Genomic DNA, 20,820 nt, shown 5'->3' on the forward strand with positions numbered 1-20,820 from the left:
AAAATACAAACATCGAGTATTCATGATTATTATAGTAAATATATTTTTGTGGGGGACAAATAATTTATTTATGCAAGAGCATACAATTGCACGTGAATAGATTGCAAATCCCTTTCATATTTCTTTTTTATTATATCTATAATGAATGTATTATAAATAATTTTTCCTCAAAACAAACTTAGGACACGAAATTCAAAAAATTCTACTGTATGTGCAAACCAAGGTTGTAAAAAATGTGAATTTAGAAGAAATTCTGAAGGTAAAAAATTACATATACACAATAAATCTAAAACTAAATAAATAAATTTTATATTGGAGAAATGCGAGTCTAATATTTTTTCACAATAAGATCGAATAGAATCAGTTATTTGGATAGTGTTTTCTCCACACTTGATGTGAGAACCGAAATTTTGGTACGTTAATATTTGACACTGTGAGGATTCCCTGAAAATGGGTGGAATTCCAACATACGGCCCTTCACGGTGGGATAGAACCGTTTTATGGCCTCGCCCCCTTAGAGGATTAAAACTTAGGGACTGACGTCAGTAAACCGTTAAAGGTGAAAAATCGCAGTGTTATTATGTTACGGATACGATGTACGAAAAGCATGCTGTAATTATATGTATATTTCGAAAATGTTATAAAATTGTTACGTTGTGTTCAATATCCCCCATTTACTGAGTATTTCCCAAAATACTCATCCCCTTACTCTCTCCTCCCAGATAAGTCCGAAGAACAGGTTGAGGATGAAGAATCCGAGCAGTTCTGGGAATGGTGAATCTCAAGAATTAGATTAAGTTTAAGATAGTATTAATATGCAGTTTTACGGTTCCGCATTTATTTCTGTTGTTTAGAAATTTTTGGTTGTAAAAGACAATGTTTCCTTTGAGTTGAAGTTATCATATATAAACTGGTTCGGTTTATACTGTGCTACGAAAGGCTTGTTGTTTCAATTGTGTGATTATCAAACAACGCCGGTGTCAATCCCGAGTTTCGGGGCGCGACACTTGTTCTTATATGAGAGTTGCTTAATCTTATGCCAAAATCTCAACGTTATGCCAAAATCACAGGATTCTGTAGTTCAGAGGCATGGTCTATGCTACATCCAGTGTATTACTTCATGTGTACTTTTGTATAAGATGTCCGTTTTGATGAATAAAAGGATTCTTGTTGAAAAATTATCTCAATCTTTGAAACAAGTAACATATAATTGACTCCAAAATTATGTTGTTTAATAACAAATAACACAAGTAAAAACAATCACTCTCAAAAAAAATTTCAAAGAACTCGTATTTGATAATCCTCATAAAAAACAATCGACAAATGTCATAAAATATTAAACTTTAATAAGTTTGATTTGAGGTACACACACAAGTATATAACAAAGTCAAAGCTTCAATAAAACTGAAATATAATGAATAAATTGTTTTATTTTCGCTCAATGACATCAATATTTGTAAAAACAAAGTTCCAAAACAAAGGATTACTCAAAAACCCTAATTCAGACTTGTTTCCGAGTAGCGGCACGTGGAGGCGTGCTCATAATGCATGGGCGTGCCGCAAGTTTTGATCTCGTGCGCACATGCTGATGTTTTGGTGCGCGAGTGCTCGCACGAGTGACTTCATGTCACTCGGCTATCTTCCCATGTATGGCTGGATAGTCTAAACTCTAAAGCATAAATTCAAATTAAATGTTTTATCTAGCGTAATGAAAGTGAAACTTCACATGCATGCATAACATTAAGGTGTTAGGGAAAAAAAATGAGTGCAATAAATTAAAATAATCCTGTTTGTAAAACCCATTTTACATGATTAATTAATTTAATTTAACTTTTATTTATTTAAATTGCAGTAACTAGAAGTTAATTTATATAAGTAGTATAATCTAGTCTAGAGAGTTTGCCTCAAGCTTTGCTTAACGGTAAAGCTGGGCAAAGAAAAGTTGGGGTTTGGCCTTACATACCTCTCATAACATACCCCATTACCACATTTCCTTGGCCAAATGTAATCCAAGCTTATTATTATCTTAAAAATGGTGGATTTCTGGGCCTCCAAGTCATTCAATCTGCATATATTTTGCTTTTAAGCTTTGGTTAAATTTATCCCTTTTACCTAATCTTTACATATCGAGAGCCACTTATAAATATCAAACATGCTTAACCAACTTCATGATCATCTGTATCCGTTTCTGAAGATTTTGATTCAGAAGAATGATGAGCCACAGCAAAATGTATTCGGAAATACGTCGTACTTGTGTAGTATTGGCCTTGCTTTGTATTGTCTGCTTTGATCTAGTCGAAGCAGATGTTAAAACATACCAGTTTGATGTGAGATTCAAACTTGTGTGCCTGTTTTGCATGAAACTTATTGATAATAACATATTTCTTGATCATGTTTGATTGTCTTTTGATGCGTGGATCTGCAGATTCAAGTGAAGAATGTGAGCAGATTGTGCCATGCAAAGCCAATTGTGACTGTTAATGGGAGATTTCCAGGGCCAACTATCTATGCTAGAGAAGGTGACAGAGTTCTTGTCAATGTAACCAACTATGCACAGTACAATATGTCCATTCACTGGTAAGAAAAATAGGGTCAAGCACTGAAATATGTCGATGAGACGTTGAAATATGAGCGCATTTTAACGATGGCCACTTGTAGGCATGGACTGAAGCAGTATCGAAACGGTTGGGCAGACGGGCCGGCTTATATTACGCAATGTCCAATCCAGACAGGGAATAGCTTTGTGTATGATTTCAATATAACAGGACAAAGAGGTACATTGTGGTGGCACGCACATATTCTTTGGCTAAGGGCCACTGTTTATGGTGCAATTGTGATTATGCCTAAACAAGGAACTCCTTTCCCTTTCCCTCAACCTGATAGAGAAGAAGTAATCGTGTTAGGTGAGCATATTTCTTTATTTCTTGGCATTTTGATCCCTTTTTCCCTTGATGAATTTTGTTGATTTATTACACTTTTTGTGTTATAGGAGAATGGTGGAATGCAGATGTTGAACAAGTGGAGAAGCAAGGAGAGAACATGGGATTGCCTCCAAATATGTCGGATGCACACACGATAAACGGAAAGCCAGGGCCCTTGTTTCCATGTCATGAGAAACGTACGAGCCTTTAGAGACTACCAAATTTGAAAAGATCAGGACATTTTTTAAATCAGTTTTCTGTTTCTCTCATTTATCAGATACTTTTGCAATGGAAGTTGAACAAGGGAAGACATACCTCTTACGGCTCATAAATGCGGCTCTCAATGATGAACTCTTTTTCGGGATTGCTGGTCACAGCATGACAGTGGTAGAGATTGATGCAGTATACACAAAGCCATTCTCCACACAATCTTTGCTGATTGCACCAGGCCAGACAACAAACGTGTTAGTCCGAGCGGATCAGATCCCAGGGCGATACTTCATTGCCGCCAGGCCGTTCATGGATGCCCCAATTGCAGTAGATAACAAAACAGCCACAGCAATATTGCAATACAAAGGCATCCCTAACTCAATCATCCCCACACTTCCTCATTTGCCTGCACCAAATGATTCTTCATTTGCCTTAGCATATGAAGAAAAACTAAGAAGCCTAAACTCCCCACAATATCCGGCAAACGTCCCATTAAAAGTCGATAGAAACCTGTTCTTCACAATCGGTCTAGGGTTGAATCCATGTCCAACTTGCTTAAACGGCACTCGTCTAACGGCTTCTTTGAACAACATCTCCTTTGTGATGCCTCAGATGGGATTGCTCCAGGCACATTACTTTGACACGAAAGGGGTTTACACCACAGATTTTCCTGATAAGCCCCCAACTCCTTTTAACTATACCGGTGCACCACTTACTGCGAATCTCAAGACTTCAAGAGGGACAAGACTTAGCAGAATCCCATTCAACTCCACAGTGGAAATATTGCTTCAAGATACAAACTTGCTGACAGTCGAGTCACATCCGTTTCACCTTCATGGATTCAACTTCTTCGTTATGGGAACGGGAATAGGAAACTTCGACCCAAAGAAGGATCCAGCCAAATATAACTTAGTCGATCCTCCGGAAAGAAACACAGTAGGCGTGCCCACCGGCGGCTGGACAGCTATAAGATTCAGAGCTGATAATCCAGGTATGCCAAGTTGTAGAAAATATCATTCCCTTTCAAACTTGGGACCGGCTCGATCGACTACCCCCATACATACATCCACGAGTTTCCTCGAACTTATATGAGAAACCATAACAAATTGGTTTCTATGCTGATTTTATCGTGTGAAATTTGTGCAGGGGTGTGGTTTTTCCACTGTCATTTGGAGCTGCACACTGGTTGGGGATTAAAAACAGCATTTGTGGTAGAAAATGGACCTGAATCCGATCAAACAATCCTCCCTCCACCAAATGATCTTCCACCATGCTAGAATATTAATCAAGTATTGAATTCGACTACTTAAAAGTGTATATATACACAATTTCGTGCATTTATTATTCACAGTGAGCTTTGGTATACTGCTTGAGAAGATGAAATGAGTATTTCTTCATGTAGGCTTTATGTGTGTGATTTCTCATTTTCTTGTGCTGGATTTGGTTCATACTCAAATGTAAATTTATGTATTAATATGTGAAAATGAAGATTTTTATTTGTCATATCTCTAGCAATTTTGACATGCTGGCTGGAGTACACATGAAAAATAATTTTTAGGTGGAAAATCGCAATTTTTGTACCATAATAGAAAAAAAAATATAAAGACAATCGAATAAAACTGAAATTTGAAAAAACAGAATTTTAAAATTACAAAAAATAATATAGAGACCAAATTTTTTAGACTGATTATTTGTCATATATATTTATATAACTATATAATAAGAATATGAAAATAATATTACGAAACGAGATAGAAGACAATACTACATAAGAATATCCGAATTTGTTCTTAAAAAAAAAGAATATCCGAATTTCTTACAGCCTTACAGGCGGGCTTAAAACACTTTCACTTTAATAAAAAAAGGTGGAGAATAAATTCCGAAGAAATGGTGGCAGCATCAATTGCTTGTTCTTTCTCTACCTTAAATTTCCCTGCGAAAGCTCGGCGAGACAACCGGTGGGTAATCATCAAAATTTTATTTACATATGCTCATAAATTTATAATTATCCGGCGATTTGGGCATTTCAAGAAAATTAAAAAAAAAATAAAAGACATAAACTTTGGAATTGATACAGATTTTCAGGTGTGGCGATGGCATCCGCCAGCGTAAATTTGGACAATGTCAAAGTTACGGAAGGCCTGGGGAATTTGCAAAAGGTTATTTTGACTTCTGCTCACGGAAGGTATTGTGTTGATGGGTTTTGGAAATGTTGTTGATTTTAATTAAGAGATCATTTGATTGCAGAAGAATATCAATACCTCTCTGTTTGTGTAAGCTGTTTGTATTTTGTGATTGAAGAAAATAAGGATGCTCTGATATGCTATATTTGATTTCAGTTTGGCCATCAGTCTCGTGATAAGTAGTTACGAACAAAAGAACTTGTGATGACTTGAAACAATTTCTTATGAGCATGGTTAAAACTGCCTTGCTGGTCGAAAATTTTACATGCCCTCAGAGGCATCCTGAGTTTTATAGATGATTCTTTGTGGTAATTGTGTAGAATCATGGTCATTGACACTTGGTGTGAGTTTGTGTGATGTTTCCACGACATCCATTCGGCACAAGCCAAAGCTTAGATGAAGAAATTTTTGCTTTGTTTCTTTAGTAAGAATTTTTCAGCTTTTTTGTGGAATAAATTGTTTTGACTATTGGTGGGAAATGAAATCTGACTTTCAAAACTCATGGGCTATGATTGTACGACCTGATCTGCCGATAAAACCGAAGTGTCTGTAAAACATGTTTAAGGAAGAAAACACGGGAATGATATGTAGTATTTTGTGCGCCTTTTGAAGTTCAGGTATCCGTTTTTTATGGATATAGAATTTCAAGTGTATAGTGTTATTGACTTGTAGGGCTCTGAAGTCTATATATATCTTGAAAATATAGGGATAAATATTGGATTTAAAATAAAGAGTATGATGGGATAACCATGTTCTTGATCTAGAATAGAATCGATTGACATTCAATCAATGTTTACTCGATGCAAACAATCACCCTACCACAGTCGTGCAAATATCATTGCTTCTGTTTGATGAGTTCTACCCTTATGCTATTCTTTTGCAGTGAGGCAGAGTTATACTTGTTTGGAGGTTGTGTCACTTCTTGGAAAGTGGCGAATAAGGACCTCCTATTTGTTCGGCCAGATGCTGTATTTAATGGGCAGAAGCCAATTAGGTCCTCGCTGCTGCTCAAAATAGAATTTTTAACTCCAAATTACACTTTACCACTAATTGCTGGTTTGTGATCACCGAAACTATTTTTTGGGAACATTTTTTGGAATTGGTGATGCTTGAATTAAATCCAAGCTTAAATTTGTGAAAATCTAAGAACTAGTTAGTGTATCTAATAGTGTAATTGCTGACTAGTTTCTTGAAACAGTGGAGGAATACCCCATTGTTTTCCACAGTTTGGTCCCGGCCCATTACAGCAGGTAAAGCACTTAGCATTTTGACACATAATTGGTATATTTGTTACCTTGTAGCCTTCAGTGTATGTCGATTCAAGAAATAAAAACTTTGCATTTGGTGAGAACACTCCCTTTTATATTTTACCCTCATACAGCTAGTTATTGTGGGTGTGCTGCTTCTTCAAATTATTTAACTGAAATACGAGTTCCAGTTTATGTCTCCATTAGTTGGATCTTGTTGTGGACCCAATAATTGATGAAAATTCGACGGTCCAATTCCTTCCTTCAAGTTCTACGATGTATCTCCCCAGGTTTTCAATGTTGAATACTAGCTTATTGTGATTCACAGCATGGGTTTGCTAGGAACATGAACTGGTCGATTGTTAAATCAGAAAGCTTGGAAGGAAATCCCACTATTACCCTAGAGCTAAATGATGTTCTATATAGCCGTTCTATGTGGGACTACAGTTTTCAAGCTCTATACAAGGTAGGTTGGTTTGTTAACCTTTTATGCGCTTAAATTTGTGCATGTGTATCTGTCTACATCATGCCTGCCTGCCTTACTCACTCGAATCATCACTTACCATTAGATTTACTTAATCTCGTTTTGGCCTTTGTGTTTACTCTTGCAGGTCACTCTGGACAAAAATTCCCTCTCAACCGAGTTGAATATAAAGAATACTGATGAAAAACCATTTTCATTTAGTACTGCTCTGCATACATACTTCAGTGTGAGTATTAAATATTAGTTCGAGTCTCAATTTCATAAATAATAGTGTAATACTTTCCTGAAAGCTCGTTGAAATTCAAGAAAGACCATATATAAAGTTGCAGCGTTATGACATGCTGAAATTTCTATAATGCAGGCTTCTGTAGTTGGGGCATCTGTTAGAGGCCTAAAGGGTTGCAAAACACTTAACAAAGACCCTGATCCAAAAAACCCAGTGGAGGGTAAGGAAGAAAGGTGTGTATGGTTGCATATTGATTTTAGCTGCCTTTACTGATATTTTGTTTATTTGATTGATTTTTTTGTTAGAGTGTGCATTCTTATACCTCGGTTGGATTAATATTTTGTTCTAAGATCTTGTCTAACTTACATCTGCCTAGTGTTTACCAAATGTGGTAACCATGTTAAGGAATTTCAGCATGTAAGACTTTTTATTGTTAAACTTAATTCTCCTGAATCAGGGATGATGTCACATTTCCTGGATTCGTAGATTGCGTTTATCTTGATGCTCCTGAAGAGTTACACCTGGATAATGGTTTGGGTGATTTCATTACCATCAAGAATACAAAGTAGGCTAAATGCTCTAACCGCTATTTACTTTTTCCTATCTTCATGGTTTCATTTTTCTTCATCATCCTTTTTCATTCTTTTCCTGTAGTTGGTCTGATACTGTTTTGTGGAACCCGCATCTGACTATGGAATCATGCTACAAAGATTTTGTGTGCGTCGAAAATGCCAAGGTATGAGAATCCTCATTTCAATGTTCTTTGATCACCTGTTTAGCTAGTAAGCTGTTGAATCTTCTGCATACAGTATAATATCCCGTTCCACATGGATTTGTTAGAGTATTGCATAGAACATAATGAAAAGATAGAATGCTCTTTCAACAGCTTGGATTAGTCATTTTCAGAGAATGAGGGCAGATGCGTGTGTTTACAAGAGAAATAGAAAACTCTTTGTTGCAGTTTTCTTGTGAGAGTAATATCGGGTTTTCTCTCTCTATTCTATTTTCTGAGTGATCGAGCCATGACTTGATTATCAGGTTGAAACAGACTTTGGAAATTTGATTAGCTTTTGTGTTGTTGAAAATTATCGTTATCTTAACTTTTGTTCTCTTTTTTCACATGAATGAATCAGATTGGACAAGTTATGTTACAGCCTAACGAAACCTGGACTGCTGTGCAGCATCTAAGCCTGGCTTGAACTGAAAGCTTACCGATATTGACTTTTTGGTTGTCTGTGGTGAAGAATATTGGTTGACACGATCTTCTGTAATTGTACTGTATTAGTGATTTTCCTGAACAAGATCGTCTCATATTGTATCTGAATAATGATTTTTCTCAATGAGATATTCAAGAACCATGGCCCATGCCCAGATTTTTGCTGCTTATCTGCCATTCACACTTGGAAGGAATCACAAAAATTCATAATATTATCAATAACAATCTCTAAGCCGCTATGATTATTATTCCAGCACCCCAACACAAATTTACACAAAATCATAGTTCGGTCGAACTCTACAAATTTCATTTGACACTAAAAATTATGTAGAAACAAAGAATTTTTAGTTTGTAGCAATGTAGCAACAATCCTAGGACTAAAAAGAAACCCAGTACAAAGGAAATTTGGCATCCGAAGACCTATAAAAGCACACAAACACAAACAAAAAACTCAAATTCTTTCAGTTAGTAAACATTGCAACTAAGCATACCAAAATTATGATAAATCCCACAGCCCACACCCAACACAGCCACTTCTTCCCCTCCTTCCTCTGCTTCGCATAGAACAGACTGTTAGTTCCGCCACTGATAAAGCTACCAGCATTGGCTACAATATGTTCGATATCGTCGATCTGTTTCCCTTGAGTCTCGACCATAACAGCCATATCAAGAAACACTTGATGAAGCTTATTCAAACTTCTCTGAATATCTATTACACCTTCATGCCTCTCTTTATTCTCCAAATATGCCTCTGTTTTTTGTTGAAAAATTTCAACGCTCCCATTTCCAGAAATCATCTTTTCAACCACCTCTTCACTCGGGTACTCTCCTGTCGCATTATAGTACTTTCTCTTGAGGCTCTCTTTGTAATCTAACCGAATTTTTTCCCTCAAATTCTGGAAGCCCTTCATGATATCTTTAAGCTTGGCTCTCAATCCATTAGTAGTCAAAATCCTCGTTCGATCTACAGCACTGCCTTCTACATATCTTACTGATATCCTGCGATTTGTGATGTTAGATTTATCGAGTGCTTCGAGTCTTGCCTTGAGTACGTTGGCTTTTCTCAGGACATCAACCATGTCTGAATCCATTCGGTCTCTAAGCCCACGAAGGATTTTCGCGCTATAAGCAGATTTAGTCTCTTCATCCAAGTTCCGAAGATCAATCAAGAGATTAGTGATCTCGTCCATATCATTCTTGATTGCTTCTACTTCTTGGAAGAACTGAGAAAGATTAGATTCATCCGTGCGATTGAGTTGACCTACTTCTATGTCCCTGTCTTCCTCAAGATCCAATTGACCTTGCTTCTTCAACTCCACATAACTTAGAAACGATTTTGTCATAAGATCGTTCATCTTGACTGCAATATCTCAAGACCCGCCTGAGTTATATCAAGAAATGTTTACTACAACTCTTTGTTCCCTAATTTAACCATATGTATTGACCAATTACTCCAATTATACGCAGAAAATAAGAGTTTGTATCATACTTTGCGCAACATCCTCCATCATATCGACGGGTATTCATCATTCTATTGTGGCAGAGAATGTAACATGAATTTAAAATGAGAAAAGAAAGAAAAAATCCTACGCCTTCATGAAAATTCGCTAACAAAGACTGATTTCTTGAAATCTACTGAATCAAACGCACGTAGCAAACTTCTTTACACATTCATCAGCAATAACAGAAACAAAAAATGAAGGGCTTATTGAAGTCCAAAAACGAAGGATTCAATAAACTAACCAGTCGGACAAAATCTGATAATATTTGGGTTTTTGATGATCAAACCTCGAGGGATTTCTTCAATGGGTCTATTCCTTTCTGAAAGATAATGATCTTCTTCTCCTTTTTACTCTGAATTTTTGTGAGAGTCAAGGAAAGAAATACTAAAAGAAGGATAAAAGAGTTTCGGTTTTCAAATATTTGAATTCTTGGTTGTATCCGTTGGATTATGAATCCCGCTATGGTCGGTTATTCAGTTACTTTTGCCACGGCGTCGTATTATGCGACTTTGACGTTCAGAATGGCTAAGTTATTACCTAGTAAAAATAATAAACTTTGGAATTTTTTTTTTAATCTTTTCTATTCTTTTATATTTTATAAATAAATAATATGGACATCATAAAAATCTCTTTGAACATTTTGGTATGACCAAATCTAAAAACAACCTTCATTGTATTCTTAAAATTAAAACTTGGATAGAGAAGTAAGAGAGAAAGTATAACTACATTCCACATTTTAAATCTGCTAGATTGACCAATTAAAGGATCTTCCACATTTCATAGTATTTCTTTTTATAATATTTATACATCTTTTTTAAATTTTATAAAGAATGTGCACACCATAAAAACCTCGATCTTGTCACGTTTTGGTATAATCAAATATAAAAAAATGCCTTCATTTTCTTTTCAAAATTAAAACGTGGATTAAGAAATATGAGAAAGGAAAGTACACAAAAACTCATATGAGACGGTCTTACGGGTCAATTTTGTGAAACGGATATTTTATATGGGTCATCCACGAAAAAGTATTACTTTTTATGTCAAATATATTAATTTTTATTGTAAATATGTACATGATTGATCCGTCTCACGAATAAAGATCCTTGGGACCGTCTCATGAAAGATCTACTCGAGGAAGTATAACTACTTTACACATTTTAAATCTACTAAATCCATCCACTAAAGGAAGATCATCTTCCACATTTCATAATACTAGTAGCAAAACACATACAACTGAGTAACGAATTTGAGTGCAATGTCAATATTTGTCGTAAATTTGTAAATCAACGTAGATTCATAACGTTTTCACAAACTATTCAATAACAAATATTTTTTCACAATTTATCTATCATTTCAAACAGTCGTGGTTTGATTTCTCCAATGATTTTCTTGTTTGATTTTTGAATAATTCAATATCTTATCCATCTTTTAAAAACAATTTATTTTTTTTGTTTCTTTGTTCGATTAAATTCAGCAATCTCATCATAATATGTTTCCATGTTTTTTCATCATCGAATTTGATGTTGATTAATCTCTTTGATATTTACCTATTTTTTCTTATAACCTCATTCTGTTTATTTGAGTCGTTCACAATTCGGGTCATATTTTATTTTATTTCTTCTTATTTTTTAAGTCTCAGTTAGTTTATCTACATTTTTCACCATCATTGACAACACATCGTTTTTTTTTTACCTAATTTGTCTGTTATTTATAAATGAACTAAACTCGTACTTAAATTTGTCTATTCAGGATATAGTAACGTAGTTACTGTGATAAAATAACCGAGTATGTCACCATCCAAAACAGGATCATACATTCAAATGTTTCTGCGATTTGTCTACCAAGATCACTCCGCATTCCTTAAAAAAATAGTCAAGTTGAAGGACGTGATGCTCAGGAAAAGTTCGACAGTGGTCTACATGAAGAGACGGGCCAAAGTTAAAAGAGAATACTTTCCTCCCAGTCCTCCTTTGGCCCTCCATGAATGATTTTACAGATTCAAATGGAATGACTTTGTCTCCAGTACTGTATATATAGATAAAGCCTGATTATGTGAAAGGCTTGAAATGATCTTTGTCAATCTCCTGTTTAAACAAAATAAAATGATTTTACAGATTCAAATGGAATGACTGTCTCCAGTACTGTATGGACAATAGAATATTGTCTATGTCAAATTACATGGAGATTAAATGAATGCTTACTGATGATATACATGAGGCAAGTGAAGAAGAAAGGCAAAAAATTTCTCAAGTGCAGATAACAGCAAGGTTTCGAGAGGAAAAGCTGGTTTCTTCTCTTCCAGATTTGTTCCTTTTATTCCAATTGTTGATTCGGCTCCTTCTCCTGTCGAAGGGTTAGAAGAGGAGGAGATGCTTCTCTTCAGCAGTGCTGTGGAAAATCCTGCCGCCCATACCTGAAATGATTGTGTGGGCGGCTGTTTTGAGAACACACATTTTCTTGGCATAGTGAGTCAAAGGCTAATCACAGATTTAATTTTTGTCAAACATCGATATTAAATAGATTACACAAGAACAGGTTAAATGTGAGCTTCATATTTGTGACCCTGGACCAAAGATGTAGGAATTGTGAGACTTGCAACAAGGAATCACTGTGCCAGAAAATTAGAGGATACGATCCTCAAAAAATAAAATAAAGAAAGAAGAGTAAAATTGAGGAAATGGAAGGGTCATGTCTCACTTTCTTTGGCAGCAACACAACAATGAAGCCACACGCAAACCAAAAATTCATATCCTGGATAGCTATGAGACCAGCTCATCGGTTAACCTCTCAATCCTCTCTTCTACCCTTCTTCCCAAATCAAACCACACCACATCCGTCACCGAATCCACGAAGGTGACAGCGTGTACGTCCCTTGCATTGTACAAGCTAACATACCTCTTCAAATGCTTGGTCTTCGCCCCCAACCACCCCAACCTCCGGCCCCTTCTCATCAGCAACCCCAATCCCAACCCCCCACGCATACATAATTCCAGTGGAAAACATCCTCCTTAGGTCCCCAAACAACGCTGACGAATTGCTTGTCAGTGAACTCGTTTACTTTGGATTTCGATGGAAAGCTCAAACGGGAGCGATTAATGGCCAGGGGTCTGAAGAATAGATTTGGATCCTTTATTGTGTTGAAAATACAGCATTTAGTACTGTGCACTTTTCACACGATCATTTTGTGGACATCACACCATATAAGATAAATTTAAAAAATTGTCAGATTATCATCTCGTGAAAAAGTACACAGCACAGTAAGTCTTTGAAGATGGAAAGAATCCGTGCATAATAATATAATTTTTTATAATGGTCTATTTATTCCTCGAATTAATTTTCATAAGTTTCTCAATTTTAATAATATAGATATAGATAGTTTGATAGATAAATAGATATAATAGAATGAAATAGAAAAATATTTTTAATTTTAGGATGTTTGATTATTTTATAATATTACGTTGTAGCAATGTATAAAGGTATTTTTATTTTATATATCATGATATTATGATTGTTTTTAAATTATTTTTAAATTTAACAATATAATATATAACTAGAATTCAAAAAAGATAACATGTTCCTAAGATTTCGACTTAGAATCTCAAAAATTTAGGGAGATTATAAGACTCCTACACAAAATAAAATACCAAAAAAGTATATAAATAAGACACATGAAAAGCCGACATTATGTCACTATATCAACAACAACAACAAAAGTAGATGAAAAGAAACACCAACAGATTGTATCATCCGACCACCCATGGCGGCCCGTGCAAGATTTTCAAAGTCGGATGCCATCATGTCTTTGCTTGCCATTGCATGCGTGGTCATCGTCTTCATAATCATTGCGTTACCTCAATCAGACGACAACCGAGGAGTAAAACGGCAAGCTTATGCACAAGAACCATACCGATACACAAGTGCTGCCACGGAGAAGTGCGTGAAGCTGTGGTTTAGTACCCCACAGGACTTCCCGGAGGAGGAAATCGCCGCTTTTTGCGACGAATTGTTGCTCAAAATTTATGACTATATGAAGGGGAGGAACGGTTTAATTCCTCCATTGATGGAAGCCGCGGGGAAGGTGGAGAAATTTGTGAACGAGACTGAAGAAGCAAGAGACGAGATGGAAGAAGCAAGAATCTTTCAAACTCTTTTGGTCATGACCGATTGGTCATCCAAATAGGACTTGGTGTGGTATCAAACTCTTTTTTCTTATATTCTCATTTACTTTATTAAATTTTTATTATTATTTTTGGCTAACTTTATATTAATATTTTTGGTGTGTCGGACATTGTTGTGGCGTCATATTATATGATTAATTTAGATTATGGATATGTTCTAGTTATGTGTTCGCGCGTGGCTGGCTTCGCGTTTGGTCGTAAATTATCACTAAGGTTCGTTTTAACAAGTAATTTAAAATTATCTTTAGTATTTTATAATTGAAAAAACATAGAACAAGGGTTTAGATAAGGGTTAAAAACGTTCATAAAAGATATTATTAAAAACATGTTCTTCACATATAATTTTTAAAAAAATATTTGAGATATTATTAGAATAATAAAACATGAGTTAAAAGAAAAGTTAAATTTTTTTATAGAATAATTGTTTAAAATAGAACTTAATTATTTTTAACTTTAAAACTTTTTTTTAAATAATAGTACAAATATTTTTTAAACTCTAAAAACGTTTTTATAGAAGAGTTGTCCAACACTTATTCATCATTAAAAACAACTTATAAAACATTTATAAGTACTTATCCAAACGTGATATGTTAAGTGAGAAAAAATCGTCCAATTGGTGCATCTCCTTCCAAAACAAACTACTAATTCGTCCATCTCTACTTGAATCAAGATGATAGTTGAACTCATCTCGAGTTCGACAACTCAAGTTAAAGTCGAACTTTGACCGAACCACTACCAAGCAGATCTCAACTAGATTGCAACCATAGAAATATTCTATATATTAAAATGAAATTTGAACATGATTTTAAAGATCCACACCTTTTTATCAAATGCATGAAACAACATACTGAAACATATATATGAATTGGAATACACCACAAGGAAGAAAAAAAAAAAACTACATCCTCTCGGAGATTTCACCCGATTTAAGCCCTACAGGAACACGCTAAAAGTTGCAAGGGGAAAGAATAAACAAAGGAAATAGCAAAATAACCAAAATCACTATAAAAACCTATAGTGTTTATTGCAAGAAAAAGAATCATAGAAGGACTGCACAATATAAATAAGTAGTTCGGCTACATTGCAACATAGTTGCAATTTCTATGACAGCGTCATTCTTACCATATATGAGATACACAGAATGGCGCCAAAAGAAAATAGATTTTTCATTCATTTTTTCCAGAGTGGTTGGCTCCATTTCTGACAAACGTGATGAATAACAGAGACCACTAGATTCAAATCAAACGCTTTTGTTCACGAGCTGCAGCTAAATGATCCTGCAACACAACATATAATTTACCATCAGGCTTTCTCTGAGGCATGCTTTTGGCCAAATTCATACACTCAAAAGCATAGAACCACTCATAAACGCACAAAGTCAAGTTCTTAAGGCATCGGGGGCCCCAATGAAATGTGAAAATTAGTCTCAAGAATAAAATGTTGTCATTATGTGCCTCTGATAAAAAGATAGAAAATAAGTTGATAATAGAAACTTACCGAGACAAAATCAAATGCTTTGTTCTCCTCTCTCTTCAAGTCACCCATCAGAGAAGTTGGAGGTTTGTTAGGTATAGCTGGATTAAAAATGTCTGGAAGGGGTGAAGAATGTCCACCTCTAGATCCAACAGCATTAAAACTTGTATTAGAGTGCAGATTCCCTTGTTGCTGGAAGTTGGACATTGTTGCAAGGAACTGCTGTTGTGCAATAAGATTCCCCATGGCATTATAATTCATAGGATGAGAAGCAAGTAATGGATTGAACATCAAGCCTGGTGGACAATTATAGGCCATAGCACCCAAAGGAAACATGGGATTTGCATTCATCCCAGGGGCTGGAGACTCATATTCTGCCTTCAAGACATCATTTGAAATTCGATGATCTGGGTAGGTAGTCGAAATTGAACCTCTGTCCTCTGAACCCTTTTCAGAGGTAGTTCCATTTTGCTTTGTCAATGAATTGTCGGAATGTATAGACAAATTATCCATCAAGTCATTGACATCTTTTCCACGGTTACCATGCTCCTGGTAGCCCTCAGAACTCAAACTGAAAAGGTCAAATGGATCTGATTCAGTTTTATGAGATTTGATGTTCACTCCAGTACTTCCAGAGTTATCAACAGACATCCCAGAAAAGAGATCGGTAGCACGGTCCTTATCTTGACTGGTGTGAAAAGAAACATCCCCAAAAGGGTCATCGTCAAGTTTTGTTTCAGTGGTGCCCACATCACCACCAAAACTGTCTCCAAGTAAGTCACCAACAAATGGCATGATAGAAGATGATGCTTGGTTAATTCTCGGTGCAGTGGCTGTTTTCTCTGTATCTTCCACACCAAGATCATCTTCATCACCAGTGTCTATCAAGTCCCCCATCACAGGTGTCTGAGAGTGCTTCACTGTATTTTCTGCATAGTTGATCTGTCCGCCATCCAGAAGGCTCGACACCTGTAGTCATCACAAATAAATTCTTTTTTGGACCTAGCAATCTAAAAAAATTAATATAAGGTTCTTTTAAACAAAAATAGTAATTCTCTCTTATCAAGCTGATAAAGAAAAGAAATTCATTAAACAAACACAGGTACATGATTATCCCTGCAGGATGTTTTGTGCGCTGGCTTCTGCACAAGTGCATAAATACTGGCATCTGCTGAATGGTGCGAACACCTTTCCCAGTCACCCGTCACTTATATCCTACCATATTTGTGACAGGCGAAAGAGAACTTTTCAATCCACGCTGAAAAAGAAAAGGACTGTGGTGGTTTGTGGCGTTACAGACAAACGATTGCATTAAGATAAAGATGCAGATGCACTGTTTTCAAATATCTATATTTTTGTTTCAACGTATTTTATTTGTCCATTTTAGATTATCTCTCAACTATGTTAAACACTCTCAAGGCTTTCATCAGAATCAACATTTCATACGAATTTTTTAAGAGAAGAAACATATATTTGAAATTACTATATTATTCTCATGCACCAATCTCTACGTCCATAAAGGAATGTAGACACGAGATATTACCTTATTTGCTTTCTCCCTCAATGATGCTTGTGGAGATTCAGAACATTTCACCACCACATCATAGTTGTCAATAAAATATGATGCCACAACAGAAAAATTCTTGTCATCTCTCTTCCGAAGTACTGCCTCTAGGACACAGATGGCTTTCATGCGAACCTGAACAATTGATTTTGTTAAACTACAGTAAGTGAAAAACTTCGTCATAACTTTAGAATGGCCAGTTACTGAAGAAAAAATGCATCGAATATCAAAGATCTCAGCTAGCATTCCTACCCTGAAGCTCATTATACTTGAATCATGATGCAGCCAGAAAAATAATGACGTAAGGAACACACCTGCCACATTGGTGATTTCAGTTTTGCTTCGATGGCCTTCCCTAGTGCTAAAGGGTTTAACTTTGAGGCCTCCAACAGAAAAACATGAAGCGCATCTCGAGTAGGCTGTAGGCGGACACCACCAGCCGTAACAATGGTCTCTAACAATTTCTCCTCGCGAGTCTTCTGACCATAAGTTGCAGCAGAGTCTCCACTACTTGTTTCCATCTGGGATGAACTAATCTCTTGACCCCAATTTCCACTACCAGCATTTTTTGAGAATCGAGAACTGTTGTCATTTGTCCCATGAGAACCAATCCCTTCGTATTGATCAGAGTAATCATTTTCTGTGGTAAAAGAACGCCGAAGATTTGGGCTTCTGTAACTCCCTGTGTCAACATTTTTCCTCATGGATGGAGATTGTATAAAACTGCTAAGTCCCTGTTTGATTGTTGCAGTTCCGATGTCAACAACCTCGCTGATGAAGGACTTTCTATCTTCTGATGGCATTTCGTAGTTGGTACTCCCAAATCCCTGAATTCGACTTCCCAGGCTACTTTCCGCAGGTGTCGATTTGCTCTCATCTGACAAAAATAAAGCAGATAGTGTTTCCTGTGCTGTTTCGCGAACAGCTTTATTCAATGCATCGCCCTTCAAAGGATCTGATTGGCCCTTGTAGTGTATCAATTGCCGTACATCAACTGAATTCCGTTGCATTTCCCTTCTAAACTCCACACCTGACTTTCCAACAGCATATTTGATGACCCTTAATGCCTGAAGATGATAATTTGTTTGCAGCAACAAGATCGTGTGCCAATCAAAGATATTAATACATTAGAAATTTTCCAATTATAGCAGGTGCCAGCACAATAAATCCACCACCATTTTTCAACATTCATTTCATCCATCAACAGGGTTCAGTAGGCATGGCTTCATGACAAATTAAGAAGTAATTTATTGGATAAACTATAAGCTAGAAGGAGGTACACAAATCTCACAAACAAAACACCGAGGAGATAGATCAGGTAGATCTAGTCACTTCTCAATTTTCCATTATAATCTACCAATTAGTAACACCACAAGCAAAACGTTATCAAATACTTGTATAAAAGAGCGGCCTCAAAAGGTGCCCATTTACTTGACTATTAGTCCAATCAAAATAGTTTCAAATTGAGTCTGCTCCAATTCTTAAGCTGCACGTTGTTCGGCCATATATAAATAAACTTAGCTTGATGGAGTCTATAAAATTTCAACAAAAAAACCCTACATAAGCAGACAAATTGAACTTGAGGGAAGTAAAACATTCATGATCATTGCTGAGTTCTTCAAATGATTATTATGGTATCTGATTTGATGACCTAAACAAATACATACGAGTGTTTTTCGCGGCTTTGGTTCAAATTAGTCACCCAATAACTTAGGAAAGGGATAATTCCATCCAGCAACATCAAATGCTTACAAAACTGGCAATACTCCTCATCCAACTGAGCCCTTTGATAAGACTCTAATAAACAGCTGTAAGACTTTAAACCACGAGATCAAAATATACGATCTTTCTAACATTTCAGTTGATCAGGGAGCATGACAATCATAAATTTTGCAAGTTTTTTTAAAAAAAAGGTTATTTGGATATCTTGCAACTCCAAAATCATAACAAGCACTACCATGCAACTAAAAATTCTCAACGCACATGCCCATACTCAGAGTCAAAATTAACAAGGTTGACTTAGTTTTAACAAGCCAAGAACGATAAATTGGAGCAACCAAAAAAGAGGGGAAAAAACCCAAGTTAAATGAAGGACCTTCTGCTTGACGATGGGTGATTTATGCTGGAGGCGCTTGAGGATAAATTCGGCGACTTCTTTGACGATTGATACATGCGCAGACCTCAGCAAATCACAAATTTCCTCCAATTTGTATACTGGAGTCACCTTATCCTCGTCGGACGTGGCTCCGTCTACCATTTTCGACCTCCAGTACGACTCCACGGCCCTCCTACTCTGGTCCATTTCTCCGATTCTGCTTTTGAATCGATCAAAACTTTAAGATCGATCTTCGATCTATTTGCCAAATCCTAAATATTTAACGAATTACCAATGTATGGATCGATCGACCGACCTACGAATCAGAAACAGGCCAAATTGGAAGGAATTTCGTTGTTTTCCACCGAGACCCAGACGCGATAAATAGTTGTAAATATTTTCCGAGGGGTTTTGTTGTTTGTTTTTACTTCTGAAAAGAGAGTAACTTTCGTGATATATCAATTTCCAGGAAATATATTAAGAAAATAATTGTGATAGGGGAAAAAAAAAAAAGAAAAAAAAAAGATTGGTACTCGAGCGGTTGATAAAATGATATATGATCAGTTAAAATTTTAATTTTATTTTAAATTCATTTATTATTAGTGTCAATAAATTTCTTATATTAATGTATGTATGTATTTATAAAATATTATATTATATATTATTTATATCTACATATATTGTATTACAAATAACACTCTTTAAATATATATATATATATATAAAGGCATAGTTTGGTACATATGATAGGATAAACATGTGATATATAATATAAAGATATATAAGATGTATGATATTATATTTAATGTTTGTTATGATTTTAATAAGAGTGATTAAATTTATATATTAGATTGTAATGACAAAATTAACCTTACCATAATAAATTTTATGATTTCAAAGTTGTTGCTTGAGTTCATATTTCTTATCTATTCATGCGCCGACAGTGCTTGCATGATTTATTTATTTTTAGCTAATTTTATATATTATATAAATATGATAATTGAGCCCTTGATTTTGTGAGTCAAGTCAAATATCAATTTTTAAGGTTAATCGGGTGATACTAATAATTTTATTGAGATTTATAAAAGTCATTTATATAATTATCTCGAGTTCATTTATATAATTATCATATTATATAATATATAAAAATAAATAAAAATATTTTGATAGAACGGTGAAATGAGAGAATGATAGGGTTTAAGATTTTATATATTGAGGGCAATTAAGTCATTTGTGATGTTTTTTATCATTAAATTAAAATTATCACATGTCATAAAAAGAATACATTATCCTTGTATAAAACTATTTATCACATGCCCATGATATTATCATGAGCTTTCTAAAAAGGTACTAAACGTGAGATAAGAAAAATTATTTATCAATCTCTCTCTTATCACATATGCCAAATTATATCAAAGAGTGTTATTTATACTTCACTTTAGTAATCATATTATTGACGATCATATCCTTCAATAATCGATTTTCGTTAGTGTGATACCAAATTTACATGCATAGTATTTC

At 35.4% G+C, this 20,820-nt stretch overlaps 5 protein-coding genes across 8 annotated transcripts; 2 read left to right on the forward strand and 3 right to left on the reverse strand.

The window, feature by feature from the left end:
* The first annotated feature begins 2,051 nt into the window (after positions 1 to 2,051).
* On the forward strand, positions 2,052 to 4,634 carry LOC140976458 (laccase-11-like). Its single transcript, XM_073440614.1, has 6 exons — positions 2,052 to 2,327; positions 2,426 to 2,577; positions 2,659 to 2,903; positions 2,990 to 3,118; positions 3,199 to 4,122; positions 4,278 to 4,634. Exons 1-6 carry the CDS (start codon positions 2,211 to 2,213, stop codon positions 4,406 to 4,408), a joined length of 1,698 nt encoding a protein of 565 aa, XP_073296715.1. The 5' UTR covers positions 2,052 to 2,210; the 3' UTR covers positions 4,409 to 4,634.
* A 299-nt stretch (positions 4,635 to 4,933) lies between these two features.
* On the forward strand, positions 4,934 to 8,655 carry LOC140976284 (putative glucose-6-phosphate 1-epimerase). 3 transcript variants are annotated; one of them, XR_012175182.1, is made up of 11 exons: positions 4,934 to 5,089; positions 5,209 to 5,316; positions 6,198 to 6,308; positions 6,513 to 6,564; positions 6,890 to 7,027; positions 7,173 to 7,271; positions 7,407 to 7,504; positions 7,729 to 7,836; positions 7,926 to 8,007; positions 8,178 to 8,309; positions 8,405 to 8,655. XR_012175182.1 is itself a non-coding variant. In XM_073440317.1 (10 exons), the coding sequence occupies exons 1-10, from the start codon at positions 5,019 to 5,021 to the stop codon at positions 8,468 to 8,470; spliced, it is 933 nt and encodes a 310-aa protein (XP_073296418.1). In that variant the 5' UTR covers positions 4,934 to 5,018; the 3' UTR covers positions 8,471 to 8,655. The 3 variants fall into 3 exon arrangements, 2 of the variants coding, with proteins under 2 accessions (XP_073296418.1, XP_073296417.1); XM_073440317.1 differs by lacking the exon at positions 8,178 to 8,309; XM_073440316.1 differs by lacking the exon at positions 8,405 to 8,655 and having other exon boundaries at positions 8,081 to 8,253.
* A 250-nt stretch (positions 8,656 to 8,905) lies between these two features.
* LOC140977893 (syntaxin-112-like) lies at positions 8,906 to 10,381 on the reverse strand. Of its 2 annotated transcripts, none has more exons than XM_073442618.1 (2): positions 10,276 to 10,381; positions 8,906 to 9,868 (listed from the first exon to the last, which is right to left on the reverse strand). In XM_073442618.1, exon 2 carries the CDS (start codon positions 9,840 to 9,842, stop codon positions 8,949 to 8,951), a length of 894 nt encoding a protein of 297 aa, XP_073298719.1. In that variant the 5' UTR covers positions 9,843 to 9,868; positions 10,276 to 10,381; the 3' UTR covers positions 8,906 to 8,948. The 2 variants fall into 2 exon arrangements, with proteins under 2 accessions (XP_073298719.1, XP_073298718.1); XM_073442617.1 differs by having other exon boundaries at positions 10,231 to 10,352.
* A 1,408-nt stretch (positions 10,382 to 11,789) lies between these two features.
* LOC140977438 (uncharacterized) lies at positions 11,790 to 13,120 on the reverse strand. The gene is made up of 3 exons (XM_073442186.1): positions 12,750 to 13,120; positions 12,120 to 12,130; positions 11,790 to 12,033 (listed from the first exon to the last, which is right to left on the reverse strand). Exons 1-3 carry the CDS (start codon positions 12,968 to 12,970, stop codon positions 11,798 to 11,800), a joined length of 468 nt encoding a protein of 155 aa, XP_073298287.1. The 5' UTR covers positions 12,971 to 13,120; the 3' UTR covers positions 11,790 to 11,797.
* Positions 13,121 to 14,918: 1,798 nt separating this feature from the next.
* On the reverse strand, positions 14,919 to 19,752 carry LOC140976285 (protein MODIFIED TRANSPORT TO THE VACUOLE 1-like). The gene is made up of 5 exons (XM_073440318.1): positions 19,300 to 19,752; positions 17,519 to 18,271; positions 17,184 to 17,339; positions 15,665 to 16,609; positions 14,919 to 15,444 (listed from the first exon to the last, which is right to left on the reverse strand). Exons 1-5 carry the CDS (start codon positions 19,504 to 19,506, stop codon positions 15,403 to 15,405), a joined length of 2,103 nt encoding a protein of 700 aa, XP_073296419.1. The 5' UTR covers positions 19,507 to 19,752; the 3' UTR covers positions 14,919 to 15,402.
* Between the last annotated feature and the right edge of the window lie 1,068 nt (positions 19,753 to 20,820).

This window comes from Primulina huaijiensis, chromosome 5, assembly GCF_012295235.1.
Source record: "Primulina huaijiensis isolate GDHJ02 chromosome 5, ASM1229523v2, whole genome shotgun sequence".
NCBI classification, from domain to species: domain Eukaryota; kingdom Viridiplantae; phylum Streptophyta; class Magnoliopsida; order Lamiales; family Gesneriaceae; genus Primulina; species Primulina huaijiensis.